Source organism: Anolis sagrei, chromosome 1, assembly GCF_037176765.1.
Source record: "Anolis sagrei isolate rAnoSag1 chromosome 1, rAnoSag1.mat, whole genome shotgun sequence".
NCBI lineage: Eukaryota > Metazoa > Chordata > Lepidosauria > Squamata > Dactyloidae > Anolis > Anolis sagrei.
Genome location: NC_090021.1, coordinates 114,327,174 through 114,342,827, shown reverse-complemented (window position 1 = coordinate 114,342,827; position 15,654 = coordinate 114,327,174). Strand labels below are relative to the sequence as shown.

At 37.8% G+C, this 15,654-nt stretch overlaps 1 protein-coding gene across 5 annotated transcripts in view; it reads left to right on the top strand.

Annotated features, from left to right (window-relative positions):
* The window catches only part of ADGRB3 (adhesion G protein-coupled receptor B3), a 596,417-nt gene that overhangs the window by 242,236 nt on the left and 338,527 nt on the right, over positions 1 to 15,654 (top strand). For all 5 annotated transcript variants that reach the window (XM_060752829.2, XM_060752830.2, XM_060752828.2 and 2 more), the window contains 2 exons: positions 11,042 to 11,143; positions 11,604 to 11,710. In XM_060752829.2, the coding sequence (XP_060608812.2) occupies positions 11,042 to 11,143; positions 11,604 to 11,710 (209 nt within the window). The remainder of the gene's footprint in view (positions 1 to 11,041; positions 11,144 to 11,603; positions 11,711 to 15,654) is intronic.

Sequence of the window (15,654 nt, the reverse complement as noted above, 5' to 3'; positions counted from 1 at the left end):
TTGTGGCTCTACAAAAGAAAAATTGGATCCTTTTCATCAATTGATGATCCTTAAAGTTACAATCTCTCTACTCTCCAGCTATCCCAATTTGGCAGGGGAAGTCCCAATTAATCCTGTCATTCCATATTTTAAAGCAGCTTTTAAAATGTTCCATATTATCTCTGCTCCCCTCAGTTTACTTCATTTGCTTCAAACTGAGTTCAAAGTGCAAAGGTAGTTTGCACTCAGCTGATTCAGCAGAAGACAGAGGAGCACAAGGGATGAAAAGTTGTCTTTCCTTGTAGCCTAGAGCAAAAGCAATCTGTTTGCAGCCTCTCCTAACTTTATGTGTTTGTCTAATGTATAATCTTTGCCAGCATGACCACTGTGATGTTGCTTAGCCACACATGTCCCAGTTTCCATCTGTGAAATGTTGGAGGGCATGTCATTTGAGCTTTTTCTCTTCCTGTCAGCCACTCCTTTCTCTGCCCATTTCTCTGTTAGAGTGCCGCAGGCTTTTTCAACCTTAACAGCTGGTTTTTCTGCATCAAATAAACTTTATATGAGATAAGATGATAACTAAACATGTTTTAATTGATACTTTTCAAGAAAGCATAGGATTGATGAAAACAAGAAGACATTCAGCCTAAACGCACTTTTCTCTATCAGCTAATAAATATTTTCGACAAATACAATTTTGAAAGGTTGCCACCTGCTGTCAATACAATATTTTACAATGAATTTACAATGAGCATGTATGGTAAATAGCTAGCAATGTAATCTGATTTTGTCTATGGCTTTGATTCAATCTAGATTGCAATCAAGATGCTTACAATGTCATGCACCATTAACATTAATGCCTTGAGCACCTCACTATGGTTATGTGAAATATATATAAACAATGTAATTCAGAATGATATGTATAGAACCATTAGCATTGCCATATATTTACATATAAACTATGGTTGATGATTTTCAAATTGATTAGCAAGGTAATCCTATTTACACATCATATCACGATGTTGTTTTTATGCCAAAGGAATGTCTGCCATATTCAGTAGATGCCAAGATGAGCTGTAAGCATGAAAAGCAGTTTCATAAAATGCAAAAACTTAACACATGCCTGCAGTGTCTCTACAGACATTATCATAGCCCACTATTCAGGGAACGCCAACGGCATTGTCCACAAGCAATTTGGACAGACAGACAGACAGATAGATAGATAGCACAGGATACTTATAGTATCCTGAGGAAATCAGTAGGGCTGGGCGGTTTCGTTTCGTTAATTCGTAATTCGTTAATAATTCGTTAATTTTTTCAATTACAAAATGATAACGAACCATTCTGGAGCAATTATTTAAAAAAACGAATTTTCAAAAACGTTTTGTAAATGCTTTGTATTTCGATATTGTATTCGTTTCGTTATTGTTTTGAGGTTGTTTCGTTATTATTTCTGCATGTCTGGGCCAATTTTATGGTTTAATTAGTGAAAAAAAATTATAATATCACACCAACAGTCAACAACAGAGGGAGAGGGAAGCTTCAGAAGGTTTTGGAGGTTTTTTAGCGTATTTCGCGGTCGCGTCCGCCATTAACGAATCGATTCGTTATTGTTTCGGAAATCGATTCGTTAATTTTTTACCATTTACGAAATTTCGTAAATATCGAACTTTTTAAAAGGAAAATTTTGTAATTATTTTAAATATCGAAACAAAAAAAACCCCCAAATACAAATCGATTTTATAAACAAATTTTTCCGTTGTTACCCAGGCCTAGAAATCAGCTGTTCAGCCCTGTTAAGGTTTTCCCCACCAGCCATTGTTAATTGAAAATACATACAAATGGAAGGCACATACATGTTCCAGGTCTTCTCATGCAGAGGGAAAAACATATTTTCAAACAAATTAGGATGTAAGCATGGGACTTTGAATGGAAACTATAAAACAATTGGGCTGAGTGGGATGAAACATTTAGCTATATTCTGGTGAGATTCCCACTTTCATTATAACCTCCTGTATCCATGGGGAATACATTTCATGACATGCATACACACACTCCCCATGAATACCTAAAATCATAGATAAGAGAAAACCCTATATTTTGAGTATAGTTGGGCTGGTGTAATACCATATAATCACACTGGAGGGACCAGAGAGTCCCACAAACATTTTGGAGAGGGGTGAAGCGAAACCATAGATTTCAAGTGGATAAGGAGATCATAATTGTTTTCCTTAGTCCCATCCACTACAATTGCTTTCAGTTGCTGCAATAGCACTGCTGTTCATCATGCTATTGCTGCCTGAGGATTTCTGGTATTTTCCCATCCTGACTCCCATCTTCTGTGTTCTGGGTAGTTAGCAGCTCTGAAGTATCCATGGTATGTTGGGTCTCTCTTCCAGCTTGACAGGAAAGCAAGCAGAGGTAGAGAACACCAGAAACAACCCACACAGCAGCAGATATTTATATCTGCAGATACCACCAGCACCCATGCAGCTGTGCCTCGTTCAATAACATGCTAATTGAAGCTGGGCACTAATTTTGAGTTCAGAGTGCAATGACATAATATTCATCTGGCATGACAGCCCATGTCCCTTTGGTTCCATCACATAATACTGACTTCTGTTATCAATCTACAGCAACAGGGTGTGCAGGAAGCCCTCTGATTGGCAATGCTACTGTTGTGGATCTCATCAGTTCAAACCCTATACTCTCTTCCGAATGCCAGGATGGCTTTTTTGTTGTTTTCATAGAGAGTTGTGTTCCTATGAACAAGGAGAGCGTGGGATTTGACCGTATTCTGTTTCATATTTTATTATTCGCCTCCGTCTTACATCTATGCTATGGAAGATAGTGCAGTAAGGAGGATAGCTTTGATTATGGCCGGCATAGGAACTTGAATGAGAACATTAATATCATGCATTCAAAAAGGCTTTCCTGCTCCACGTACAATGAGGAGCAAGTTGAACATTTTCCAGAAGTTGTGTTAGTCTGCTTCATACCATCACCATGCACTGAACACAGTAATTAGAGTGGAATATGGCTTTGGTTTTTGTTGAAGAAACTACTTGAACTATTCATTTTGTGTGCTGTAATGGCAATGAATTGCACTGTCTGTTTCAGAGTAAAACATACAGAGCTAGCAATGCAATGTCAAAGTCTTGAACAACAAAAACAATGTGTAAATCGCAGCCCATCATGTCTATATTTTATTTAATTTCTCACCCAGTCCATGAAGACATAATACAGTTTGTTTTAAGAAAAAGATATATTCTTTCCCCAAGGGTATCAGTATCTTTCTTGAAAGTACTGAGATTGGAGAGACAAGACTACTTAGAAGAGTTTGCAGATTTGTTTCATAAGCCTCTAACACATCCCTCTGAGACTCACTTCAGAAAAAGCAAGGACGAGAGGAAGCATTTAAAATATATACTTGAAAAGCTTGGTTATTGCAACGAAATAGCCGTTTTATTATACATTCACATTTCCTAACTTCTAAATAAAATTCAAGTCTTATTCTACTCCAGGCTAGAACTGATAGACCCATAGAATTCATTACAATTATCTACATGTTGACTCTTCATTCAAGAATTTATTGACTGGGTCTACTTTAATTAAGAGTAATCAACAAGATATCAAATTAGCAGAGAGATTGAAGTAGAGGAGCTCCAAGGATCTATGACTAATGTATTACTATGTGTAACTATATAAGTGCCCATGCTTTGTAATCACAGCAAAATGACAGTTATAGAGACATCATGAAATCGAAAGAGACATGTAGATAAGCTCTTAACTGTTTTTTTAAAGGGGGGCAATTACATGAAAAATTGCACAACTACAGCTATACTTGCCACATTTTTACAAATACATTTATGGTAATATTTTAAGCTTGGTGATAGTATGAGTGTGTGTTTAATTTGAATTTTGGTTAATGCTGTGCAAAAGACAGCTGTTAGGTCAAGAACAGAACATTTCTTCAAGTAGAAAAACCCGTTGAAGGGAGCAGAGGGATGACCATGGTCCAAGATATCCTGGCTCCAGAGCATGCAGGGAAGGATGGTGCCTCCTTCTGCTCTAGTCTTTCCTTTTGTCTCAGCCCTGATTGTCTCTTGCTCTATTACTCAGCACAGATTTTGACTGGTCACTTAATGGCCAGGTAGGAATTTTAGACTTCCATTTTCTGTCTCCTTACTACCACCACACAGAACACAGAACACAGTACTGAATTATGTGTTGCGATCCAGAGCAGGGAACGAGGCCCTAAGATAACTATCCACCACACTTGACTGTGAAAAACAATCCTTTTTATTGAAGAAAAATGATTACAAAATAAAGGGAAAATGCAAGTCAAAAGCCACAGCAAAATCAGCAAACATGAATTTAAATGGACAAAGCAAAACCCAAAACCACACTGAAATACTGGAACCTGTTAGCAATCCACTAACCGTACTTGATATCCTAGAAATCTTTCAATACCATGGCCAGGGAAACCGGGAGAACTGCCAAGGTCTTCATCAATTCTGAAACGATGCCTGAACTGAGAAAGTCAGCCCCACAGAAGGCAATTAAAGCCCAAGAATTGGTTCCGTGAACCGCCCTCCTGCTTTGAAGCCAATGTTTTTAATTATTTAATTCGAGATGACCTTCGCAAGCTGAGTGATTTATTTCTATCTTGCCAGATCTGGCCCCTTCTGTTGTCATTAAAGTTACCAGGTGCAGAAGGGAGGAAAAGGTCAAGGCTTCCCTCTGAAACATTCTCATGAACACTGGTACTTTCATTTTCCAAATCTACAGAAGTTCCTTCCTCACTAATTTCAGGAACATTGGCATTTTCCAAACCTACAGCAGTTTCTTCCTCACTAATTTCAGGAGCATTGACATCAAGAGGTACATTTTCATTAGCATCAGTAAATATATTTTCATTAGCATCAGGAGGAACAAACAGAGAATCAGGTTCAAGTTCAAACTCAGGCTGAACCCCAACATCATGTAGGCAATTATGACATATGATCCAGGGTTATGCTAATTTAATGAATATGATATGCTGGCAGATTAATACAGTGGGTTACATTCCAGAGAAGAATGAGAAATTCACTGGGTCATTTTTACAATGAAAGTGGCTTCTCTGACTTTTGCCTCAGTCCTGGATGAGAAAAAAACATTTGGGACCTGCCTAAGTTCTTTTTTTTTTTTTTTTTACTCCCATGGCTTGCCAAAGGTTGGTGAACTGGGATGGCCTTCCTAATGGAATGGCTGGCTAATAGCAAATGGTCATGCATAATGTATTGTCGAAGGCTTTCATGGCTGGAATCACTCAGTTCTTGTGGGTTTTTTTCGGGCTAAATGGCCATGTTCTAGAGGCATTTCTCCTGACGTTTCGCCTGCATCTATGGCAAGCATCTTCAGAGGTGAGGTCTGCTGGAAATGGGAAAAAAGGGGGTTTATATATCTGTGGAATGACCAGGGTGAGACAAAGGGCTTTTGTAAGTTGGGCTGGGTGTGAATCTTTCCACTGACCACCTTGATTAGCATACAATGGGCTGACTGTGCCTGGAGCAAACTCTTCTTGAAAGGTGATTAGATGTCCCTGCCTGTTTTTCTCCCTTCTGTTTTACTGTTGCAATTTTAGAATTTTTTAATACTGGTAGCCAGATTTTGTTCATTTTCATGCTTTCTTCCTTTCTGTTGAAATTGTCCACATGTTTGTGGATTTCAATGGCTTCTCTGTGTAGTCTGACATGGTGGTTGTGAGAGTGGTCGAGCATTTTTGTGTTCTCAAATAAAATGCTGTGTCCAGGTTGGTTCATCAGGTGCTCTGCTATGGCTGATTTCTCTGGTTGGAGTAGTCTGCAGTGCCTTTCATGTTCCTGGATTCTTGTTTGGGCGCTGCGTTTGGTGGTCCCTATGTAGACTTGTCCACAGCTGCATGGTATACGGTAGACTCCTGCAGAGGTGAGAGGATCCCTCTTGTCCTTTGCTGAATGTAGCATTTGTTGGATTTTCTTGGTGGGTTTGTAGATTGTTTGTATGTTGTGTTTCCTCATCAGCTTCCCTATGTGGTCAGTGGTTCCCTTGATGTATGGCAGGAACACTTTTCCTCTGGGTGGATTTTCATCTTGACTCTCGTGGTTTGTTCTTGGTCTTGAAGCTCTTCTGATGTCTGAGGTGGAGTATCCATTGGCCTGGAGAGCCCAGTTGAGGTGGTTCAGTTCATCTTGGAGGAGGTGGGGTTCACAGATTCCTTTTGCACGGTCTGCCAAGGCTTTAATGGTGCTTCTTTTTTTACTTGGGTGATGGTTGGAGTTTTTATGTAGATAACTATCTGTGTGTGTGGGTTTTCTGTAAACGTTGTGACCCAATTGTTGATCAGTATTAAAAAATTCTAAAATTGCAACAGCAAAAACAGCAGAAAGGAAACAGGCAGGGACATCTAATTACCTTTCAAGAAGAGTTTGCTCCAGGCACTGTCAGCCCATTGTATGCTAATCAAGGTGGTCAGTGGAAAGATTCACACCCAGCCCAACTTACAAAAGCCCTTTGTCTCACCCTGATCATTCCACAGATATATAAACCCCTTTTTTCCCATTTCCAGCAGACCTCACCTCTGAAGATGCTTGCCATAGATGCAGGCGAAACGTCAGGAGAAATGCTTCTAGAACATGGCCATTTAGCCCGAAAAACCCCACAAGAACTGGTCATGCATAGTTTGCCCATGACGTCGTTAACTGTATTATGTTTCTAATGAAGAGTGTGTGCAGTTGCTATAAGTTTTGATTAAGGAGTAAAGAAATGTGTGGCTTTATTGTAAGACCTCCCTTAAAGATTGTGTGAACTCTAAAATAAGAGAGAGAAAAACAGAAAAACAGAAAATTAAAGTAATTTTGCTTGTCTTAGAACTAAGGGAATAAAGAAGTGGAAATAACAGAAGTGAAAAGATTTCTTTTTGCATCTCAGAGAGGTTAGGATAGTTAGAGAAGGAATGAAAAGATTTTAGGTCACTGAAAACTAATTTATCACTGCTGATTTCTGTAAGATATACTTAGTTCTTTAATTTTTAAATGTTGTTAGTACTCCAACAGTGTCCACACACTAGTTCTTCTTCAGATCTTGTTAACAACAGATAAAACAAGGACCTAATGTATCCCATCTCTTATGTCTGCTCTCTTTCTTTTCAATAGGTGTACAATTCATGTATGCCATGACCACAAATATTTCATTGACTTTATTTTAAGTTAAGCAGATACATAGCAAGAGGGGCAGCAAGTGCTGTAAAAGATAAAATTCTTTATGCATCTAGTTTAGGAATAGGTTAATTTTCTTTTACATTGTTTTGCTCACCAATACAATAATATTATTTTGCTATGTTTGTTCATTGTGTTGATGAACATAAGGCCATGGATTCTGATGGACTAGGCTCAATAATCACCCCTATTTAATGTGTTTTGATTCATCCCCTGTCTGTGGAAGGCCTCTGAATAGTATATAGCACTACCTGTTTTTATCATAAAATGTCCATATAAATGTTTATTTAAAAAGAACCACTGAAATTTGGATGAAAAATATCTGCTTTTTCACTCTTGACAAAAATATGCAAAATACAAAAAATGAGACAGTTGATATATATATATTATTTTTATAACATGCATTTGTTGGCTTGTTTGTTTAAAAAATGAGAAGATTTGCAAATATTCTTTTTATCCCAACTTAGCATTCTCTTTCAAGATCTGTCCTTGGGCCAATGCGAACATAGACATCACTTCAAAATCTCTCACTTGGTCTGGCATACTGAAATAGTAGAGCATTGGGGAATAGCACCTAGCAAAAATAGCAACTGTGGTTTTTGCAAATATAAATACATGAAAAATGTATTTTAGCCTTTTGTGTGTATACAAATCTTCAGAAATCTGAATATATTTTAAAACATTGTTATAACCAAAAAACGAGATGTTGTATGAATGTGTTTGATATATCTTTCTGCAAATATGTATAAAGAGTCAATACATGTTGGATCATGAGGATATGGGGATGTGTGCAATTTTTCCCTCCATCTTTTACCCCTTCAACACTGAAAACAATTTAGAGGGCCAGAGAGCATGTTTGCTATGCTAGAGAGGGCTTTGGGGCAAAGCAATGAAAATCCCGATGCTAGTGAAGGTCTCGTATTGTAGCTATTGTTCCACATATATTTATGCGCAGCCTGCCCTCCACATTCACTGGGGTTAAGGTTCAGGATCACCAACAAAGTAGAAAAACTGTCAACAGCAAAAAACAAAAACAACCACACTTTAAAAAAAATCTGAGATAACATATCTGTAGGAATCCCTCGATCTTCCAGGATGACACTGTGGTTACCATTTGGAGGAAGTTGACCCTAAAGTCATTCTTAAGGACATATAAATGCCTCCTGAGAAGTTCTCTAGTTCTTCTGGCATGATTCTATGACCACTGGAGGACCTAAAGATTCCTAGAGAGAACATACTATTCATATCTGCAAATGCCAAACTTGCAAATGTATACACTTTTTAAACAAGGACCAATATTCATAATGAATTAATTCGAGACCAGACAAATAGAATAAAAGTCCTTGACATTTCAATAACTATAGACAATGTTATTTATGACCTAACTTTATTGCAAGGAAAATGTGAAAATGCGAATCTGTATTTTCTCCAATACAGTGATACCTTAACTTAACAGTTTAATTCATTCCATGACTGAGCTCTTCACTCAAAAAGTTCTTATCTCATCTTATCTTTGAAATTCTAGTAATCCATTATGGCCTTCCTACCCCCCCCCCCCTATTTTAATGTTTTTTTAAAATAAGAAAATGTACCTTATAAATAACAAATAATGTATAAATGTACATTCACATGGAATAATAAAAAAGAAAGATGAACGTTAAAATGGTAGAAGCACAAAGTGTGGCAAGAAGCACAAAGTGAAGAGGCAGAAGCACTATTTCTTCATAGTGTACTCATTCTGGATTCCCCCCACCTCTTGTTCTCTCTCCCTCTCTCTCTTCATGAAGACAAACATACCAGGAATAAAAATCACACAACATCCACTAAGGCAAAGTTCCTGAAAGTAGACAAGAGCAAAGCAGACAAGAGCATGAGGCTCTGCTTTCACACTAGCTATTAACTCAAAATGCTGCTCTTATGTCAAAGCTAACCCCAGACTGGGTGATGGCTCTTAACTCAAAACACTCTTAAGTAGGGATATTCTTAAGTAGAGGTTCCAGTACTCTTTTCTATAGTGCTAAAGATCAAATGGAATCAAATATTTTTCTTAAACATTTGCCATTAAGACATATTCTTACTTTTCGGGCACTGTCAGCTTTCTTGACTTACGATTTGAGAGAGCTGATGCTAAAGCATATTTAGCATCCTATTTCATGCACTTATACAGCAGCATCAGTGAAACATCTGCAGGGATCTCTTTTATCATCCATTACAGCATATGCTTGTTGCTGCCATAGGTCTCACCAATTCCATTAAACATGTTTTGTTAGCAACCTTACAGTAAGGAATAAACTGTCAGGTTGTAGTACCTCATAAAAATATACAAATAGTAAAACGGATTTCCAGAGATGTTTTAACTGAAATAAGAGAGCATAACCTTGCCTGACTGATTAGTTTATATGCACGTGCACATGCTCATACACATGTGCCCTTCTTTACTGTGCCAACTGAATTAATTAAGGAATATTATTGTTATTAAACAAATTAGACCTTGCAGACTTGCAATTAAACCCCAACTGTGTGCACTTCTTTCTTAATTGAAGCTATTATTTTCAGTGGGGGGGGGGGGAATAAAGCTTAACCTTTACCATGCCAACTTTGTATTCAAAGCTGGTTATCTGTGGTGGATTTCCAGATATTTTCCAAAGAATTTCCCAGCTCTAGTGAAGTCCTGAAGGCTTAGCACAGTGGTTTTGGTTTATGTTGACCAAATACTCTAAGACACAAGAGTAACATAAATGGAAATTAAGCCTGGAACTTTCACAATCCTAAGCACACTTTGACTCTGCTATGTGTACACCAAATTTCTAGTCAGGATATAGTTGTTTTTCTAATTTTCTGCACAAGGGAAGCAATGAGTAAGTTTCACAATTTTCTTCTTGCTTACATCAGTATTGTAAAATCACAGGATTTCTTTCAATTGCATAATTTTGTAATGGTCTTTTCATCTCAGTTTTCATCTCACTAATCATTGAGATGAAATGTGTCTTTGGGGTCTTTTTGTAATTCATGACTAACTCTGCAAAAATTGTACATGACTTTTTTGCACAGAGAACTATTTTCTGTGCAGAAAATTAATTTACTCCGCAAAATATTCTTTTCTGTACATAAAATGTTTTTCTATGCAAAAGCAAATGCATTTTTTGTAGTAAGACTTGAGCTGAGAACATTTCCATCACTCCACTCTTTTTCGCCATTTTTTCACCCTTGATAAACATTTTTAACCATGTTTTCCAATATGTTTGAATATTCTTTCCATTCATAGTCTTTTTTTTCTCTATTGCTTGAAACTTGTGATGAAGGGAAGTAAGTGGCAGACTTTGTTCTCTTCATCTTTTCTGCCAGGTTAGAATAGGTGACATTGTGGACCTGAACAGTGTTTTCTTCAGTGCAAGTTTGCTCGAAACATAACAGGAGTATTTAAGCATGGATTGCTTTTCTTGATACGGTGCATATGGGGGCTTCTTTATAAAAATGCGAGATATATATTACATAGAGTGAGATGACAACAAGTCTGGACAATTAGTGATATAACTGAATATTTGTGTTTAAGAAAGAATTGACGCTGTAGACTTGTTTTAATCACCATAGCATTCATGATTGCTCATGAAACCTTGGAAGAGCAGTTTTATGAAGATACAAATTATTGTCTTATTGGCACTTCTAGCTCTTGTTAAACTATTAACTATTGCTAAACCATTTCCATGTTATGGTGAAAGCATTCAGAGATTTCAGTGCCAAAAGCACATAAGGACGAACTATTATATCAGATTTTATACATAGTCCAAAATAGTATTGATGTTCTATATTTTTTAAAATTGCAGCACCTTATGAAATCTGTCCTGAAGATGATTTGATATCAATGGTCTGGAAAAGGACCCCAGCTGGGGACCTGGCATTCAATCGGTGTCCTCTTAACGCTACAGGTATTGTTTGTTTGTTTAAAACTTGCATGAGTATTGTAAATCACAGAGCTTCTTTCTATTGCATAATTTTGTAATGGTCTTTTCATCTCAGTTCTCATCTAACTAACCATTGAGATGAAATGTGTTAAATCTGCACATTATACACTTTGGCTTCATTTATTAAGCACTAATGACAGTAATTGATGCAGTGTATAGTCGAGCCAGTTTGCTGGAAATTGCAGCACTCTTTCAAATTAAAGAATGCTTTAAAGGTCAAGCATTGCAGAGAAATCTGTATGGCTCTTGAATAAGTGCCAATGCTACCTTGCATGAAATTGTGTGTGAGGATGTACATGCTTGGGGGAAAACACAGAATGATTCTGAACAGGCTTCTTTGATGCTGACTTGTTTTCCGTTCCATAAACTCACTCTCTCTTTCTTTTCTTTCTTCCTTTCTCTCTCTCTCTTTTCTGACTCACAGGCACCACTAGCAGACGCTGCTCTCTCAGTCTTCAAGGAGTGGCCTTCTGGGAACAACCTAGCTTTGCTAGATGCATATCAAATGAGTACAGACACTTGCAGCATTCAGTAGGTGCAAAGCCAGCTTTAGTACTAGCTCTATTAATTCATTGCTAAACATAAGCATTAATGGGATTAACCATTTTCTCTCCAATCAGGCCCATTGGTAGGAATGAGGAGAGCAGTGGGAACAATCTCTAGAGAGATCAAAAAATAAAATATAAAGATGCTATTAATTTTCATCCTACCTCCTTTAAAAAACACCATCAGAGTCTTTGTTGCTCTTAAAAAGCATTGCCTACCTCTGAGATTTTCATTAATCCTTTTATAAAATGTTTATAAAGGAGTGGAAGGCAAAGAACATATTTAGGTTTATTGAGAAACGTGATAGTGAATAAATTAGATTTACTGCATCTACAGTAGAACATTTGATAACTCATTCAGCTCTTTAATGACATGCTCATAAATCAGTGACACCGTGGTGTCTTTCTATGTTCAAATGTTCCACTTTGGCTGGGAATGGATGTGACAGAATAAAATTACCATAGAAGATTAGAAAATGAGGAAGGAATGTAACAGCAGGCTACCTTTGCAGACAGAAGTACTGAAGGCTTTTCAGAAGTAAATAAAAAGCCTTTTCTTCTTCTTATGAAATATAATAATATAGATATTAATGTCCTTCCATTATAAATGTATTTTTTTTATTCTTTCCTTGCCAGGATTGCATTACTGCCTATTAGTGTCATTTTCTCATTCATGTTCCTTTCACTTTCAGTTCCCAACATTTATTTTCCAGACCTTTTTACCTTCCTTACATAGCTACCACAAATGGAAATCCATTAACCATTTAATGGAGAAGTAACAATACCAAATATATTGAATTTTTTCTTAGCCCTGTATGTCCATACAGAACCACTCTGGTATTGGAGCAGGAATTGTCTGGTACCTGTGAAGACCCACTCTCAATTTCTATAGTTCCTTGGGATGCATCTACACTATAGAATTAATGCAGTTTGATACCACTTCCAGTCTTCATCGTTGCCCATGTTTTATTCTGCATGGGCAAGCAGGCTTTTCATATGAATTAGCATCAGAGGAAGAATATAGGCCAATTATAAGCCAATCAATAAGATGACAGTAATGATATCGATGAGGTAGGAGCTCCATTGAAAGCTATTGGCAAATGATAGCAAATGAAAGGGTTTTGCATTAAAATATATACTTTTCTCTTGTGATCATTATCAGGTGAGAATGTGTTCCAATTTGAATTTCTGTCAGATTCCATTGGTCCATTTAATTGAACCCTTACATTGACTTTCACTTGATTCCCATTCATTCCTTCCATTAATACTGAGGGGGAAAAACAATAATACAAAGGAAGGCAGCTGTTTGATTATGGTGGGATTCAGATTGTTTAGTGAGAACTCTTCCAGAAAACAGATATGGCTATGAAAAGAAACATGGCACTACCTTCCCCACATAATGCTTTTTAAAATTATGCAGCTTTAGTCGTACTCATAAAAAACCTAATTTTTAACATTATACTGTATTGCACATCATTATCTCAGCTTTTGCCAATATGCTTAGAACAAGTGTAGGCAAAGTGAAGCTCTGGGATTGTGTAAAGCAGGTGTCCTCAAACATTTTCAGCCAAGTACTAGTTCATGGTCCCTCAGACTGTTGAGGGGCCAGACTATAGTGTGGAAAAAAACATGATCAAATTCCTATGCACACTGGACATATCTTATTTGTAGTGCAAAAAAAAAACCCAATGGAAATATAATATACTATTTAAAATGCAAAACAATTTTAACCAACATAACTTACAATATTTCTACAGGAAGTGTGGAGCTGCTTTTGGCTGATGAGACAGTCGAGTTAATTAGGATTGTTGTTTAATGCCTTCAAGTCATTTCAGACATAGAGCGATCCTAAGTCTAAAGTTTAGGGCAGGGCCCATGGGCCTTAGTTTGGAGGACCCTGGCATAGAGACTTTCAGGGCTGTGTTTGTGGGTCCTACCTTCTACCACACATGTGTTAAATCCAGCTCCTGGCAGTTAAAGTGAATGTGAAGAAGGAAGAGATAGCCTAAAGCTTTTTCAACATTTTCCAACATTTTCAACAATTTAATTAAAGTGCCCTTCTTGGGAAAGAGGGGTCTGTCTAGAAAAGAAACCTGCCCCTCAATCACTTCCAGTCTAGTAGAAGCTGTTCTGAGGAATTCTGACCTCACTCAATGAGGTGAGACCCCTCCACAGCCCCCAAGAAGCCTTCTCAACCCCCCTCTTTCCTTCCATCCTTAGATCTACATTGGCTCCATCCAAGTTCTGAATTCAGCTCTTGAAGCTCCTTTCAAACCTCAGGGCTTTCTCTGTATAGCAAACAAAGCTCACCGATGCAACACAATGACAATTGAAAGGCTCAAGTGGAACAATGTGTATATTTTTAAAATAAAGCACAAGACAATGCCTGGAATGACACTGTTGTGGGATCCAGCCAGGTAGAAGTTTGTGAGAAGGGATACAAGGATGAAAGAAGGGATGAAGGAGGGGTAGAAGGAAGAAGGTAAGGTATTGAAGAAAGAAGGGAGGGAAAGGAGAAATAGAAACAAATGGGAGAAGGATGGCAGAAGCTTTGGAAGAGGGAAAGAAGAAATAAAAAGTAAAAGAAAGGAGAAAGATGGGAGGGAAAGGTGAGGAAGAGATGGAAGGGGAAAATAAGGGTCATAAAGGGGAAAGAAGAGGGAAAGAGACAAAGAAAGAAGGGAAGGGAGAAAGAAGGAAAGGAAGAGAGAAAGAAGGGGAAAGAAGTGAAGGGAAAAAGAGACAAAAGGCAGAAAGAAAGGAGGGGAGAAATAAGGTATGGGATGGGAGATGAGAAGGAGGGAAGAAAAGGAGAAAGAAGAGATGTAAGAGGAAGAAAGAAAGGAAAGAGAAAGAAGGGATGAAAAGTGGAAAGAAAGGAGGGAAATGAGAAAGAAGGGAGAAGAGGAGGGAAGGAAAGGAGAAAGAAGAAAAGTAGGGAAGGGGGGAAAGAAAGAAAAGGTGAAAGAAGAGAGGGAAGGAGAAAGATTGAAAGGTTAGGAGTGAGAAAGAAGAGAAGGGGAAGAAGGGAAGGAAGGGGCGGAAAGAGGAAAGATGGCAAAGAAAAAGGGATAGAAGAGGGAAAGAAAGGAAAGGAGAAAGAAGAGAGGGAAGGGGAAAAAGGGAGAAGGAAAGAGGGGAGGAAAGGATGAAGAAGAATAGAAAAGGGAAAGAAAGGAAAGAAATTAGATTTCTCTCTCCAGGAGATGAAGCCAATGACCCCACTTCCTTCCGCCACCAGGCCAGCCATCCTTCCCTCTCCCCTCTCCCCCCCCCCTTGAGCAAAAGTTGAGAAAAATGTTATGACAGAGCTTTTTTTTTTCAAAAGGGCATTTCAACTCCTCCTACAAATTCTGTAACCATTTCATTTTAAAGTGGAAAACAGGGGGATTTCATCATATCACAGAATTGGCCATTTTGCCCATCTCTATGCAGATAATTTACAAAAGAAAGTCACTTGCCAACCAGCTTAGAAAGCATCTGAAAAGATAGCCCTTTAGCACAGTTAAAAAATGCCAAGTTATCTCAACCCTTCGTAATGTGATGAACACAGTAGGTTCCCTTTACTTAAGTGGGTGGCTTAGTAGAATTTAATGCATGTGATGGAAGCAGCATGACTAAAGCTGATGGGAGCTGTGATACAGTAAAAACAGTGAAACAGACTGCAGTGGAGTTTGAATTTAGATACAAGGCTTGTTGACATGATGTCTGACTTGAACATGTCCCATAACCTTTTCCCAATATCAGAGCCATAACTGCTGTAGAGTTGCAATTTCCCATCTCCCCAGTCCACGTTGTGAATAATAAAAAAGTGATGGGAATTGACATCCAGTAACATCTGGGGACCAAAACTGGGTAAAAACTAAAGAGCACCAACCACTATGTAATATATGTGTGTGTGTATATATATATATATATATATATATATAT